The sequence below is a fragment of the Poecile atricapillus genome, chromosome 1, assembly GCF_030490865.1.
Source record: "Poecile atricapillus isolate bPoeAtr1 chromosome 1, bPoeAtr1.hap1, whole genome shotgun sequence".
Classification (NCBI taxonomy): domain Eukaryota; kingdom Metazoa; phylum Chordata; class Aves; order Passeriformes; family Paridae; genus Poecile; species Poecile atricapillus.
The window spans coordinates 170,119,309-170,134,754 of NC_081249.1; the positions used below are offsets into that span (position 1 = coordinate 170,119,309).

The window sequence follows — 15,446 nt, forward strand, 5'->3', positions numbered from 1 at the left end:
TCTGTACTCACCACTCACCTACTTCTAGGTGATAAGTACAATCTTTACACCTTGGATGATCTCCATACCTACACATCTATTACATGAGATTCTTTCCTTTCCAATTTCTAATGGAAAGACCCAAAAAGGTAAAAAATATCAAGGTTTTCCTGAGTAGAAATCACTGAGCACACAAACACAGAACACAGTTACTATAACTTTCAAGAAATATTGTGAAGACAATGGAGATTTGAATCAGAGTGCTTTTGGCAGTAAACAAGCTAAGTAAAAATGATTTTCAGCTTGGTTTACTCAGGTGGAAGGAGGGGAGAGAAGAGAATTACCCTGGATTTACAGAATGCTGGGTTTCTGCTATGAAATTATTTTTGGATTAGTATCTGGGCAGATTCTGTTCCAACAGAAAAACTCTAGTCTGAAAAAAAAAGGATTATAACCTCTTAGAAATAAAATTAGCAAGTTTTGTTTAGATAACAGTCAAATAAAGTAGAAGAGATGAGAAAATTGAGATTTTTCCTATTTTCAGCAATCTAAGAGGTATCCCTGAGACACAGGAGAATAAGAAGTAGACTTGTACTAAAAAGTAGGTCATTTTTGCTTAACTGTATATCTATTAAAAAAAAAAGCCTGAAAAGCAAGGACAGTACAAAAACTGAAGTTTGGGATGGTCATTATAACATGGTACATAGCATTGTGAGAACCAGATTTTCCTAATGATTTTTTGTGAGATGTCAGTTTTGAACAATACCACAGGTATTCGGTAGTTATCTCAGAAAATAGAAGAAATGTGTCATCATATGTCAAAACCTCTATTTACAATGCAAATTAGAGAAGATAATTTGACATTGATGAGTGCATGAACAAAACCTATGAATTCTACATGTTCTTTACTCTTAAGGTCTGAATAAAGAAGAATACAAGGAGGAATTTGTAGGATAGAAGGCAGACAGATTAAAGCCCTCCTTTACTAGTTGGTCATGGAATAGCACAGAAATCACAGAATGCTTGGAACCCTTTTAACTACCCAGGTTATCTCTTGGTCCAAAAATGCAAGAGAGGTCTAAGGTAGGTATCAGGCCTTCTACATCAGCTACCAGAGAACTTACCACCCAAGGGAAGAATAAGCAGCCTTGGGCCTATGACAACCTGAGTGTGAACAAATGACTAAGGATAAAAGCAAAGTGAACAAAGAGCTGCTAATATTTACCCTACAGAAGCACAGGCTCACAGAAGGGCAGAGTAGAGGATTAAGCAGTCATCATTAGAGCTCCACATTCTCTAAGGTGCCAATGACAATACCCCAGAAAGGCTTGGTCTGGTGAGCTACAGCAAAAGATGTGGGCCAAAGTAATCTTTTCAAAACAGTAAGTGATGTTTCAGTGAAAGGAAAGCAAGACAAGCAGAAAAGGCATGGATGCAATCTGTGCCTATGGAGTCAGAGAGGCATAGTTTATCTCAGATACCAAATCTTCTCAGGGGCCTTGAAGAAGCAGTGTCTGCCTCTTACACCTCAGCCTCTGAGTGTTCTCTTTTAACCCAATCCTTATTTTCTACTCTTCCTTTTTCTGTCCTTCACTTTCTCCATTCTTGGTTAAAACCAAAAAGCAGCATTGCTAGCAGAAAACTTTTGCAACCTACACGATATCATGAGTGCTTTCCAGTGTGCATTTTCAGGCAGGTCATCTGGAAACAGCCCATTGTAGTTTTATCACCATAGTATGAGAATCTCTAGTTGTTTCGCATAGAAGCAGGCAAATTAGTAAATGATCTGGGGGTAGAAAGCACTGTATCAGCAGGCAAAAAACGGCTCCCTCAGGAATCCTAAAAACCAGGCAGAACTTCTTTAAAACAATGAACTAGAAGGAACACGAGGAATAAGAAATAGCCAGCCTATTTCCTTAAGGGACAGCACAAAGGGAGAGTAAAGAGGTATAAAAGAGAAATGTACAGTCACAAAATAAAATGCAGAATTTAAATTGCCTCGCGGTAAAAGTAATGCTTTTTCTTGATTTGTTCTGTGACTGCTAAAGGTACGCTTTGGGGCGTTTTGGTGGGGTCTTTTTTGAATTCTAAAGCCTCAGAAACAGAACAGTATTATACTTTCCCTGCCTTCGCTGAGTCTCTCCTGAAGGTGTTGGAGCTCTGATGGGAACGACTGAGAATTCTTCAGGTTTCTGAAGACAAGCCCCAAATTAGGATTTTGCGGACAGCCAGACTGTTATAAGGAGACCAGAGGCGTGCTTAACACTCCCCTCGCCCCAGACCTCCCTTCTCCCGCGCCCCTACAGGATTCCTCCCCTCGCCCGCGGCGGGAGCCGAGCTGTGGAGCTGCTGGAGCTGCTGGAGCTGCTGGGGTTACTGGGGTTACTGGGGTTCCTGGAGGTGCTGGGGTTACTGGAGCTGCTGGAGTTGCTGGAGCTGCTGGAGGTGCGCGGAGAGCAGCGGAGCCCAGAGCAGCGGAGCCCGGAGCGGCGGCGCTGGCCGGGGCTGCCCGGGCCGTGGGCAGCTCCCCAGCCGCGGGTGGAGGCGGGCAGCCCTCCCCGCCCTCCGTCCCTCGCTCCTCCCGCCCCGTGCTCCGGAGCCCGGCGGTGCTGCGAGCGGGGGGCGCCGCCTGCCCGGCCCCGCGTCCGCCGAGCCGCGGGGAGCGGAGCGGCCCCGGCCCGGCCATGGGGCTGTGTGCCGCCGGCATCCTCGGCTGCTGCTGCCTGCTGCCCCTCGTGCTCCCCGCAGCCCCAGGTAAGGCCGGCCAGGGCACCGGCACTCCCAGCCCGCCGGGATCCCCTGCCCACCGGCATCCCCTGCCCGCCGGCATCCCCTCCCCGCCTTGATCCCCTGCCCGCCGGGATCTCCTGCCCTCCGGAATCCCCTGCCCCTCGGGATCCCCTGCCCCTCGGGATCCCCTGCCCTTCGGGATCTCCTGCCCTCCGGGATCCCCTGCCCGCCGGCATCCCCTGCCCTTCGGGATCCCCTCCCCGCCTTGATCCCCTGCCCTCCGGGATCCCCTGCCCTCCGGGATCCCCTGCCCTTCGGGATCCCCTGCCCTTCGGGATCCCCTCCCCGCCTTGATCCCCTGCCCTCCGGGATCCCCTGCCCTTCGGGATCCCCTGCCCTTCGGGATCCGTCGCGGGAGGGGAGGCGGCTTGGGAAAGTTTCGGGAGTTTTGCTGGGGCCGCCGGGCAGCGGCGATGTCGGGAGCCCTCCCGGAGTCCCTGGATGGCAAAGGCATCCCCAGCCCCAGCTCCCGCCGGAGATGCTGGTGCCGTCGGGAAGCTTTTCCTTGGCGGCGGACGGAGCGCGTTTGCTCCTGCTGCCTTTGGCGAAGGGTGTCAGGGCCAGCAGTGATCTTTCAGAGGGGCAGTGCTTGGCGCAAACGCTTAAACAAACAAACAGACAAAACAAAAACTGCGACTGAGGTCTCTTCTCCTTAACTTACTTGATTTATGCACAATTTAATGAAAATTACTATTTTCATCCGATGTAGGGTTGAAATAAATTCAGCACTTTTATTGTAAGTAGTTTTAAATGGATTTTTTTTTTCTGACTAAAAGTACTTTTGTGTTTCAAGTAGTTCTGAAACAATACATTTGGAGTGGCGTGTCGTGAAAAGACATCCGTGAATCTGCTCTGACATTACCCCTTAAAATGGTGTATAGGGATATTACATGCACTTTGCATCTGCTAAAATAACTTTGTATTCTTTTGTGATTAATTCTGTATGTCATTTCACTTGCCCTGTAGGAACATTTTCTAACATGTTCCAGATAAGGTTAATTTAAAATTTTGTGATGCAAAAATGTGTTTGAAGAAAAAAGAAAAGGAACGTTTTGCAGTCTGGGTTCTTTCAAAACATCAGTAATGTGTGTGTAGGGCATGATGTAGGGTTTTTTGTGCTGATTTTTCTGGTTTGATGCTATAAATCTCTTCTTCCAGGCGTGAACTGTAAAGCTGGCTGCCATCCAGAGAATGGATTCTGTGAATTTCCCAGTGAATGCAGGTAAAAAGATCTGTCAGACAGGGTTATAAGCACAGGAGTGCTCAGCTTCAATAATTTGTAGTCCTGGTAAGAGTGACAGAAACTCAAATGGTTTGGTCTCTGAAAATATGGAACTGTAATGAGACAGCACTCTATTAGGATACAGTAACTGGAATCACAGAGCATGGATGTTTAGACGCCTGTTTAGTTTACTTTTTCCAGTACGAAACATTTACATTGATTAGTTTGGGTTTTTTTTTCTTGCTGAATGAAATTATTTTCTTCACATGAACTGCTTCTAGTATCCCAGAAGCACTGATGGTATGCTTTTGTTCAAATAGTACAATTTGGTATGCAAAAGTTTATTTATTGTGCCTCAAAAAGGGGCACATCCTTTTCATTAAGTTTCTTAAAAATAAGCTATGTTTCTGTCTTGTCTTTTATCTCTTTCAGGTGTCAACCTGGCTGGCAGGGTGCACTTTGCAATCAGTGTGTTCCTTTCCCTGGGTGCTTGCACGGCAGCTGTGCCAAGCCCTGGCAGTGCATCTGTGAGGAGGGTTGGGTTGGCAGCCTCTGTGACATAGGTTTGCACATCCTTTTCTCTCCTTCAGCAAGTGAGGGGAAGCAGCCCCATCTGGTGTTGGGGACACGCAAAGTCCTTCTGGAGAACTAATTTTTAAATATTGAATGTTAGCTCCAGATAATGAGGAGATTCTGGGCAGCAGCACATAAACCTAAAACCTAAAATAAATAATAATTTAGGCAGAAGCAATGCAGTATCTTTTGTAATTGGGCATATGTGTGAGGAAAGTGTAAATTCATTCTATTTTAAACATTAATTATCAGGGCCAACAAACAACTGCTCCCTTCTTGTCATATAATAAGCCCTTCTAATCAAAATACAAGTTGTACGTATTAAATAACTTTAAATATTTATGTAGCACATTATATGTATATATATATTTATATGCTATTTTCTTCGTACGTCTTGAAAGGAAAATGTGCTTATTTTTTCCTTTACTTAACCCAGTGATGATTCAGTGAGGTAACATCACTATAACTTAGAAAAAGTCTTCCTGAACAGGCTGCCACTTCCCCCTCAGGTCTGAGGGGTAAGCACAGCTCTGTGTGCGCTCTCTCACCCTTTCCCAGGCAGAATCAGCCAGCTTAGCACGAGCAAGCTGAAGAATTGGCCTTTGTTGAGATGGTTTATTTTGGCTGACACAGGCAAATGTTCAGTCAGAGAGAACTGACAGGATGGAATACACATCCAGGAGCGTGCACTGTTGAGCCCACGTAGCTGCAGCTGCGAGAGGACAGGGCCTCATTTTCTCTTCATGCCTCTCAGGCTTTTGTTGGTGTATGGCTTATAATTTATAGAGCATGCCTGAGCTCTCCAGTGCATAGCCAAAGTGGTGATTGATGACAGTTTGAACTGCATAAGACTTTCAAGATGGCTAAAGGAATCAGAATTTTTTAGGTAGGTGACATCCTTGCAGTGACATGGAATTTAGTGCAAGGTTCTCAGTTGCTCATTTACTCGTCAGGTTTTGCAGCCTGTACTCATTGACTGCACTCATGAGCACAGAGAGACTTCTTAAAGTCAGTTCTGCTATGTTTGCAGGAGCTGTGACAGGAGTGGTGACATCTGTGATGACTCTACACTCTCAGATGTTGTTCTGGACACGTCTCATGTATGTGTTTGTACCTGAGACAGACGCCTCGATTCTCATTACAGTTAATGAGGAGAAATGACTCCTTCTCTGATCTGCAGAGATTTCTAAAGCTGCACAGAGCAATCCCCCCTCTGCCACCTTAGGAGTCTCAGTTCTGTTGCTTATCAGTGACTACAAAGTTCCACATTTTTAAAGGCAGCATCTTCACAGCTACTTCTAAAAGCTTTAATTGCATAGCTGAATTTCTTAGTATTAATATATCTTTGCAATTCTGAGTCTTGCAATGTCTCCCTCTTGCAATTGCTACTTAGGATGCAAAAGAATGCATTGAAAATTGAACCCACATCTTTATGGAAAAACATTAATTTAACACATGCTCATTAAGATTGTCCTGTATAATAATGAAAAGGGTGTCCTTTGCTTATGTGCAGAAACTATTATTTCTCTCAACACTCAGAGTCATGTCAGAGTCCTCATTGCTGATTTGAATTTAGAGCCCCATGAAGAGCTGCTGAGAATTTTCAGCCAAATGGATAACTATTTTTTCATCTGCAGCAATATTATGTTGATAGTCTTCATCATCTCAAAAACCATCTCAGTGGGTTTGGATACTCTAAATGCATTTTTTGCTGTAAGGGGTCAAGAGAAGGCTGCTCCTCCTCTTCTTGCTATTGAAAAGTTGATAGAAATTGTTATCCTAACCCAATAAAGCAATGAAACTTCAAATAGGTTATTGCTCAGCCCCTGATCTCATCATCCTCTGCCAAAAGCTGGTGTCAGTTTCCTGCCTGTATAAAGTCATTGCATGTAATTACAGTTAATTTACAAGTATCATTAAATGAAACTTGATCAGGTTAGGAAACAGGAAGGAAAAACCTAGAATGGAAAACTGTGGGAGAGTCAGAAGCGCATTGGCCACTACAAACAACTGAAATATTTCTAAAACAGAGATACAGTCTTGGTAGTTTATTTGCTTGCTAAGCATGGGAGGAAAAAAAGATGATTTGAGCTGGTAATGATACCTCTGCTGTTTTGTGGAAAAGTTAGTATATGATCTCCTTGGCTTTGATCATGAAAGTTCCTTTCTGGAGGAACCAACTTGTTGGTTGATCACCAGCTCGTTTGCTAATGCAGCAGATTGTGTAGCTGTTTTTAATACAGGCAGCCTGGTTCTCAGTTCAGGTCAAGAATGACCTTCCTAGTAATTTAGAGACATGCAAGTTATGGGTTGGGCTTCATCCACTGTAAACATGTAGGGCACAATCAGTGGTAGCATTTGTGACTATTATTGTTACATGGACAGACAAGGCAGTTGAAGAAAGACATCTGTGAGTTGGCCTTGGTGTTGACACTGCTGGTTAACCTGTTTGCAGTGGATCCTGTCCAACTGAATCATGATTCCATGGTATCTTCTCCTCTTGGGGAAACAGTCTTGAAATCCAGTGTGTGAACCCCTGGAACCAGGATGCACAGCACTGAGTTTCCCTCTGCAGCTGATACACACTGCACAGTACAGGAACCACATCAAACCCTGACCATGACAAAGGCAAAATCAATTTAGTCAATTTGTTTCCAGGAAAATTGACAGCCCAGTCAGAGTGTTTGATCCACCTTGCCAAATCACATCTGTCAGCTTGTTACCCCTGGCTGTGCCTACACAGTCATGTTAGCAATTCCATGACCTCCTATTGCAATCCTGGCCTCAGTTTGGCTGAAAAGCCAACATAAAGTGTGAGCTGGGACTAAATTGTCCTACTTGTCACTGGACTGCTTTGCCAAGGCCACATGTTGGTAAACTCATCAGAAAATACAGGTGGTGTCTCTCATGCCTGTGCTATGAATGCCTGAGGCAGGGGCTAAAAATTGTCCTGTGACAAACTACTACTGAGCATATCTTCCTCATAAAAACACTCAGTGATTGCTTCAGGTACTGCAGCATGGCAACTTAGTTTGATAAAACTATTAATTATTGGTAATGTGATTGAGGCCACTCATAATATATGTATAAATGTAACATCCTGGTTTTGAGTTTTCATCTCAGTTACCACTTGGTGGTTGTCCTTTTGAGAGGTAAAAGAAAATAGAGAAAATAAGCTAATTGAGGCTATTTATGTTTTATGTTTTAAGAGAACCTGGTAAAGCACCCTTTAAAAATGTGTTTAAATACCTAACATAAATTTATGACAGTAATGTATATATGTATATATATATTTATATACCTATTCATTTATATATTTCAGAGAGTTTCAAGTGCAAAGTACATGCTTTAGAGTCTGTGAAAATAGCTGGCAAACAACACTGCTCAAAAAAGCATTCAAGATTATTATGGTCCTTGTGAAAACTGGAGTTTACACTCAGAGCATGCTAAGTTGTTGTCTTGCAGCAAGAACAGGCTGATGCATTAGGAAATAGAACCTTTTAGCCAGGGAAGATTGTATTTCAAAGCTAAGGCTGTTGTTTTTTTGTGGTTAAAATTTTGCAGTACCTCATGGTATCAATTAAATTTCATGTTACGCTGTGGGAAATAAAATATAAATAAAAAATACAAATATAAATCCCTTAAATAATCCCTTTATAAAATATAAATCCCTTAAATCCCTTTTCATCTTCTTAGAAAGTGTGTATATATGTGTGAGGCATCAGACACCTTCCAGTCAGCACTTCTCTGCAGCTGCTGCAGTAGCTTGCTCAAATATGCACTTGTTTGTTTGTTTAGTTTTAATTATTTGAAAAATTCAGTAATCATTTGAGTGGGAATGGCTCAGCAGGGCAATTGGAAAGAAAATGAGATGTGTGACTTTGGGTCCAGTCATCATACAGCTCTGTTCTGGTACATTTATGTAAGGGTTGAATGTACCCCAGACAAAAGATGAAATTTTAACAGATTTTTTTGGGTAAACTGCTGATCTCTGTTTTTATGAAACATTTGTTCATAAGCATATAATGACATGGGCAGGGAGAATTCCCATTTCCTGATTGTTTTATCAGAATTCTGCTCATGGAAAAGCCACGGTTGTGAAAGTATGGCTAGACTATGTAGAGGTTCTTTGCCCCATACAAATATTTTATTTTTTATACTACTTATATATAGAATGTAGCAATTCAAACATATTTTGCAAGGAGGAGCTAGAAAAAGAGAAATAAGCTGAAGTTGCTTGCAATAGTTGAACAATCTGAACCCCATTTTAACAAAGGGGGGAATAGTTAATTTATAAAATGCAGGAATAAGTATTGTTAAAGCTATATTTTATTTGAGGTATTGTATACCATTTACTAATTCTTTCTCATTAGATTAATCAAGCTCTGTTGGGTTTTTTTAAACAGATATTCACCCATGTTCAGCAAAGCCCTGCACCAATAATTCAACGTGTATAGAGACTGGTGATGGAGGATATATTTGTCTGTGTGCCCAGGGATTTACAGGAAAAAACTGCCATCTCAAGAAAGGACCCTGCATTATTAATGGGTAAATATTGATTTCTGACATGCATTTAAAATCTGCACTTCTATTATTCAGAATTCTTTGCTAAGGGGAAGTATCGCTGTGTTAAAATACACGTTTCTGATAGTTGCTGATATTCTCAAACTTTACAATTTTAATGATCTATTAGTATTGTGAAGACTTAACAGATTATCAGTGTGGCTTTCTGTGCACAATTTGAGTACTAAAAGTGCTAATTTACACATTTTATTGTGGTGAATTTATGCCTTCTCATAATTTTCGTAAACAAACTTGAAGTGACTCCCATCCTGTGTTCTCACCTCTAGTGAGGGATAATTTATACACAGCCTAATAAGAACAGTAGTTAGCATACAAGCTCTCTGCATGAAAACACTGAGCCCACCAGTCTGTCCTTTCTTCTTAACACATAATAATATGCCCATAGTTAACTGAAGGAGACAATCTCACTTCCATCAGAGCAGGGAGACCATTGCTCTCTATTCTTGAAAAGAAATGGGACATCAAGAACAGCAATGCCAGCAGGTTGAGGGAGGTGAACCTTCCCCTCTGGTCAGTCTTGGTGAGACACATTGGGAGTGCTGGGTCCAGTTCTGGGCTACCCAATACAAAAAGGAGATGGCCATACTGGAGAGTACAGTGAAGGGCCATGGATATGATTAAAGAATGGGAACATCTCTCCTATATGAGAGCTCTCCTGGAGAGCTGGGTAATTTAGCCTGGAGAAGAACAGGCTCTGAGGAAATTGTCCATGTGTATGAGTACCTGATGGGGGGAAGCAAAGACGACAGAGCCAGACTTCTGAGAGGTGCCCAGTAGAATGTCAGGAGGCAATGGGCACAGGCTAAAGAACTTCCAGCAAAGTCACTGGTAGAACTGCTTGAAAAAAGGAAGACCTTTTAGTGTGAGAGAAAATGTGAATTGGGGTTTCTGTTCAAATCTAGAAACATCTGCTGTCTTCTAGCTCATCGACATTCTGATCCCATAAACATACAGAATGCCTTTATACAAACTTGATGAAACTATCACCCTTAAATCATAGTTTTCTTCTAGAAGATTGCCTTCTTGCTCTCTAGCTCTACATGGAAACCTTCTGGTTCTCTTTTTGCTCAGCCATAAATAATTATTCAAATCTACCTTCTGACTGAATCTTCCTGAAGACTTGTACACTCTTGTTTAAGGGGAATTAACACTTCTCGCCCTCTCTCGCAAGATTTTCCATTCTTTCATAACTTCATATCAGTAGAATTATTTTGTCATCACCTTTACTTAGGGGATACTCTGACAGTTTTGTCTGAGTTTACTTTCAGCCTCTGAGATAGCTACTCTGATTAGCCTATTTTTCTTCATTGACTGTGAGGAAATTTAAGTTCCTTAAAAGAGCCATGACTCACATCCAAGCTACTTGCCTAATATAGGGGATGTGAACAGGTTTTTCTGCTTTTAATCTGTAGACCAAATGTTTCAGTAATTCAGTGTGGACACATACACTGGCTATCCCAAAAACAGGTGAGTTCCAAAAATACAGCATCAACAAAATAACACAGATTAGTTCCATGTACTTCCTTAAATGTCTTATGGTTTTAAATTGCTGAATATACTTTTTTTTTGTGTTGGCACACTGAATGCTGATGAACTAGCCTGGAAATCATGAACAATTCCTCTCAAGAAAGCAGCGTACTTGAAACAGTGATTCTTTTTCTCTAGGAAGCTGTCTTTTTCAGGAGAAATAGCAGCAGGCTCTGCAAATCTGAATTTAGTTCAAAAAGACAGCAGCTGTCAGCATAAGCACTCCATGTGTGCTAATAGTTCACAGTCCACCAGAGAGTGCATCCCACATTGTGGAAAGAGACCTGATCAGATGCTGGAATTCATTCACATTCACATTCACATCTCACTTCCTCTCAATTCCTCTCTACCTCAGTGGTAATGTTAAAAATGTTGATCTTACTGAGCATTACTGCTGGCTTCTTAGTTAATATTCACAGATGGAACCAGGACAATTCACAAGTCAAATGTTTATTCTAGTCTGTTTACATGTATCTGCATTAGTGACCTCTGTGTGATGTTTTGAGGTTTTGCTTTGAAGCCGAGCAGTGAGTGGTGCTTTCTAAAAGAAACCAGATTATCTGGGAAGCAAAGAACAATGGTATGGAATGCTTTCCACAACTAATCCTTCATGTACTACACCTTGCTGTGATAAATGCCAAAAATGCGAAGTAGCAGAATTTATTCAAGGAAATTAATGTTAAGGCTTTATTTATTTATATATATTTAAATCAGACAAATGCAACTCTGTTTGCTACTATTTCTATATCTCCTGCTTCTCTGTTGCCACTGTCTGCCCAGCTGCAGCCAGGGAAACAGGAGAGAGATTATATAGCATGGACCAGAGGGCTAAAAACAAGGCTCTTCCCCTTGCTGAGATGGAAGTTCAGCTTTATTCTTGTTCTTGGGATCCCGTGGAGAAAGAGAGCAGGAGGGAAGGAGGAAGAATATTGATAACACGCATCTTTTTGAAGGCAGGGGAAAGAGGGTGGATTACATTCACACAGCCAATAAAGAGAACTGGGGAGAAAGAGATAAGGAAAAGAAACTTACATTCTATATGTCAGGGGTACATTCTCTCAGGTCGTACCATTTTTCTAAATGCATTACAACATCTGTTAGTAATAAGTAAAGAAAAATTTCAAAATTCTGCATTTTTCCCCTTAACTGTTTTTTATTTCAATATTTTGCATTTCTGAAAATTTCAGAAAAAAGTTTGCACTTATGTTTTATAGCAATTTCTTCCCATTTCCCTAGAAAGTACTGAAATTCAACTGAGCCATGAAGGTTCAAACTTCTACACATTTTCATGTCCAAACCAGCTTGTCCAATTTTCCATGGGACTCATAAAACCCCAAAGGGAGGGTGCTAGATTCTCCAAGATGGCCATAACCACTCAAGGACTGTTTAACTCCAATTTCCATATTTTGCTTAAAAAGACATTTTGGCTGGTTAATATATTGAAATTTTTACCTCAAGTTATCACTAACAATTTCTATGTCAAAGCCCAGTTTTGCTTTCCTAATACTCTCACAGACTTCCAATATGTTCTTTTAGTGCTTTTTTACCCAGCCAACATCTGTAGTGAAGAACAGTACTAGAATGCAGAGCAGTTAATGTGGAAGCTGCAGAAAACAGATGATTCTTCTGCCACGATGTTCAGTCTCTCCTGATGGGTGGCTGCTGGGTGTTTCAGCCCCTAGTGAAGCCAGAGGTGCTTGGAGCACTCTTCACCAAAGGTAGTCCCAGAGCAATGGTGACTAGCCCAGCCTTGTTCTGACCAGAGATCAGGGACCATTTGTAGTCAGGACCTTATATCTCTTTCACAGTCATCTCAGTCAGACATCAAAAGATCTTTTAAATCCCTGTGTCCCACCATGGAATTCCATAAAGCCTGTTGCTACTGACTGCTGCATATGTGAAATGCCTGCATCTGAAGCTGTGAAGTTCATTATCCCTGGGACTTTGCCCTGGAAGAGGGAGCCTTAAATAACAGCTTGGATTTATCAACTATTGAATAGCACTGTGCTGTATGTCTTCGGGGATACATAAGTATTCAGAAAAGTTTTGTTGTCAAAGAGGCTTGTCCTAAACTTCACCAAATATTTTTCATTTTTTACAAAGTGAGTTTTAAAGGCTTTGTTGTGATGTGATGAACTGCCACGAAAGTGGGGTTTGAGGTTTATTTGTAAACCTGGGGCCCAGGGACCCTTGTCAGGCAGCAGGGACAGCTGAAGGACCAAGTGCATTTTGCATAGATCCCCTGAGTGACACATATGTGCCAGTCAGTGGGTGGCCACCTTTTTTGGCATTAACCTCAGTAAGGCATAGTAGCATTGTAAAGATAGGAAAGATCTCTCAGTTAATTTATGTCACCTAAACCATAGTTTCAAGCTACTAGTTGGGAAGTACTAAAAAAGTTTGCAGAATTAATTGGTTTCCTATGGTCCTGCTCTCACATTACAGCTGTCTTTGCCCAGGCTGAAATTCTCTCACTGATATTTTTTATTACAATTGTATCTATCAAAAAATTTTGGCTGAACAGCAGTTTATAGGACAGTATCTCTTTGCTTCTAAATTTTCTGTGTTATGGAACACAGACATAAATAAAAATAAAATAAATATTTTATTTATTCACAATAAATAAATATTTTATTTATTCACAAAAAAATTTATTCAGAATAAAAACAATCGGGTTTACACCTAGCTGCCGTGGCACACTTTTGCTCTGCCAATACAATATATAGATTATTTTAGGAACAGTCGGGTAGAAAGGAAGCAGCCATGCTGCTCATGTCTTTGTTCTGTCTTGTCTGAGGAGTTGTTTCAGCTAAATAGCTCCAAGCATATAAAAATAGTGAGAAGCTTAATTTGATTAAATGTTTGAAATAATTTAAAATCCCTTCACAACTCTTCGGGTTGAATTTATATATTGGTGTAGTAATCCTGCCCGAAGGGTGAGCAGGGCATATTATAATCTGTATTGACTAAGCTGTTGAACAAACTCATTCTTTATTCAGCTTCACTGACTTTAGTGGATTTGCATTTGGAATTGGCTATTCTAAAGAAAACCAGCTCTTTTTATTATATAAAATGTTTCCTAATAGTTACTTCCTTTGACTTCAATATTGTCTCTGTGTTTGTTATCTGTCCTAGTTCTCCCTGCCAGAATGGAGGAACGTGCATTGATGACAATGGATTTGCACCCCATGCTTCCTGTCTGTGTCCTTCTGGTTTTGCTGGCAACTTCTGTGAAATAGATAGAGACGACTGTGAGTCCAGCCCGTGTGAGAATGGAGGAACATGTACAGATGTTGGTGTGGGTTTCAGCTGTTCTTGCCCCCGTGGCTACACAGGAAAGCTCTGCAGCAGCCGTGTCACGTTCTGTGCAAGTGGCCCATGTGAGAATGGAGGCACTTGCAGCGAGCAGCCCCAGGGAGGCTTCGAGTGCATCTGTAAACCAGAATTTGTTGGCGTGACCTGCAAACATCCCAGCAAAAACACGAGTCTCTCTGGAATGAATATGGAGACAAAGCACATGCAGAATTACAAGCCAGCCTCAAAAGCTCACCACAGATCAGTGCACCAACAAGAAATCCTGAAAATAACAGTGAAAGAAACGATTCAAAATGCAGATCCCTTACTGAGTAGAAGCCAGGTGATATGTTTTGTTGTGCTGGGCTTGCTTACATGTCTTGTTGTCTTGGGTACAACTGGGATTGTTTTTTTTTCAAAATGTGAAATGTGGCTTGCTAATGCCAAATACAGTCATCTCCTGCGCAAGAAAAAGAACTTTTTTTTGAAGTCTAACAATGGGGAAAACCTCTCAGTTAATATTATCTTCCCAGAGAAGATCAAATTGACTAATTACACTAAGAACTACACTGCCATCTAGGCCCTTGAAAGCCAAGCAGCATCTTGCAACTTTTCATAGCAATATGTAAAATTTATTGCCTGTGTTTGGCCTCAGTATTTGTGGGTATATTTGCTGTAAATTGTGCTGAGTTATAATGAAGAAATGTAATGTATCTGTCTTGCTAAAGGTTTTTTAATTCCCCAAAATAAAAGGTAAAAAAAAAAATAAATATTATAAAGCAAGGAATGTTATTTTGATTTCTCTTCAAGGCAGCTATTTTTTGTAAAATAAAAAATAACTTATCACTGGAACTGTATTGCAGCTTTTTCATCTTGTGTGTAGTTCATTTGGCAAGTACAGTACTTGCAAATTATTCAGTAATGCTGTTTTTTGGTTTGTTTTTTTTTTTAATAAACAGCAGTTAAGGGCTATACTGGTTTATTTATTCATTTCTAAATCTTATTCTACAGCAAAGCCTGCAACAAGTGTCCACTCTGAACTCATTTGCTATATCTGATAAAGGCTTTAGAGATTGCAACCAGCAGGAGCCAATTCACACTGATATATCTCACCTATTCAGTCAGTGTTGCTATTTTTACATGCTTATAAGAGAGATTCTGTAGAATCTTAGAGGTCTTTGGGTTATTAATTTCAGGTTAAAGGTCTCTTGCTTGAAGTGCTGCATCTATAAATTGTTCTATTTATCTATTTTTAAATGTTAAAAAGGTGTTCAATGTCTTTCTTTTTAGGCACCTAGTAGAGATTTAAAGGATCAGATTCTGACTTTTCTATAAATACTCCTTAAAGACCTCTGCTGAGAGAAGTATCCTTCATGACTGTGTCATGGGGAGAAAAGATGTCACGTGTCACCTGAAATAGGACAGCTGCTTTTAATTCTTCATTTCAGCTTTTTCTGTCACATTTCAAGGAGAGCAC

The 15,446-nt window shown here is 41.1% G+C and overlaps 1 protein-coding gene across 1 annotated transcript; it reads left to right on the forward strand.

Annotated features, from left to right (window-relative positions):
- The first annotated feature begins 2,584 nt into the window (after nucleotides 1-2,584).
- Nucleotides 2,585-14,937, forward strand: DLK1 (delta like non-canonical Notch ligand 1). The gene is made up of 5 exons (XM_058848492.1): nucleotides 2,585-2,733; nucleotides 3,928-3,991; nucleotides 4,424-4,554; nucleotides 8,971-9,112; nucleotides 13,811-14,937. Exons 1-5 carry the CDS (start codon nucleotides 2,664-2,666, stop codon nucleotides 14,547-14,549), a joined length of 1,146 nt encoding a protein of 381 aa, XP_058704475.1. The 5' UTR covers nucleotides 2,585-2,663; the 3' UTR covers nucleotides 14,550-14,937.
- The last annotated feature ends 509 nt before the right edge of the window (nucleotides 14,938-15,446 follow it).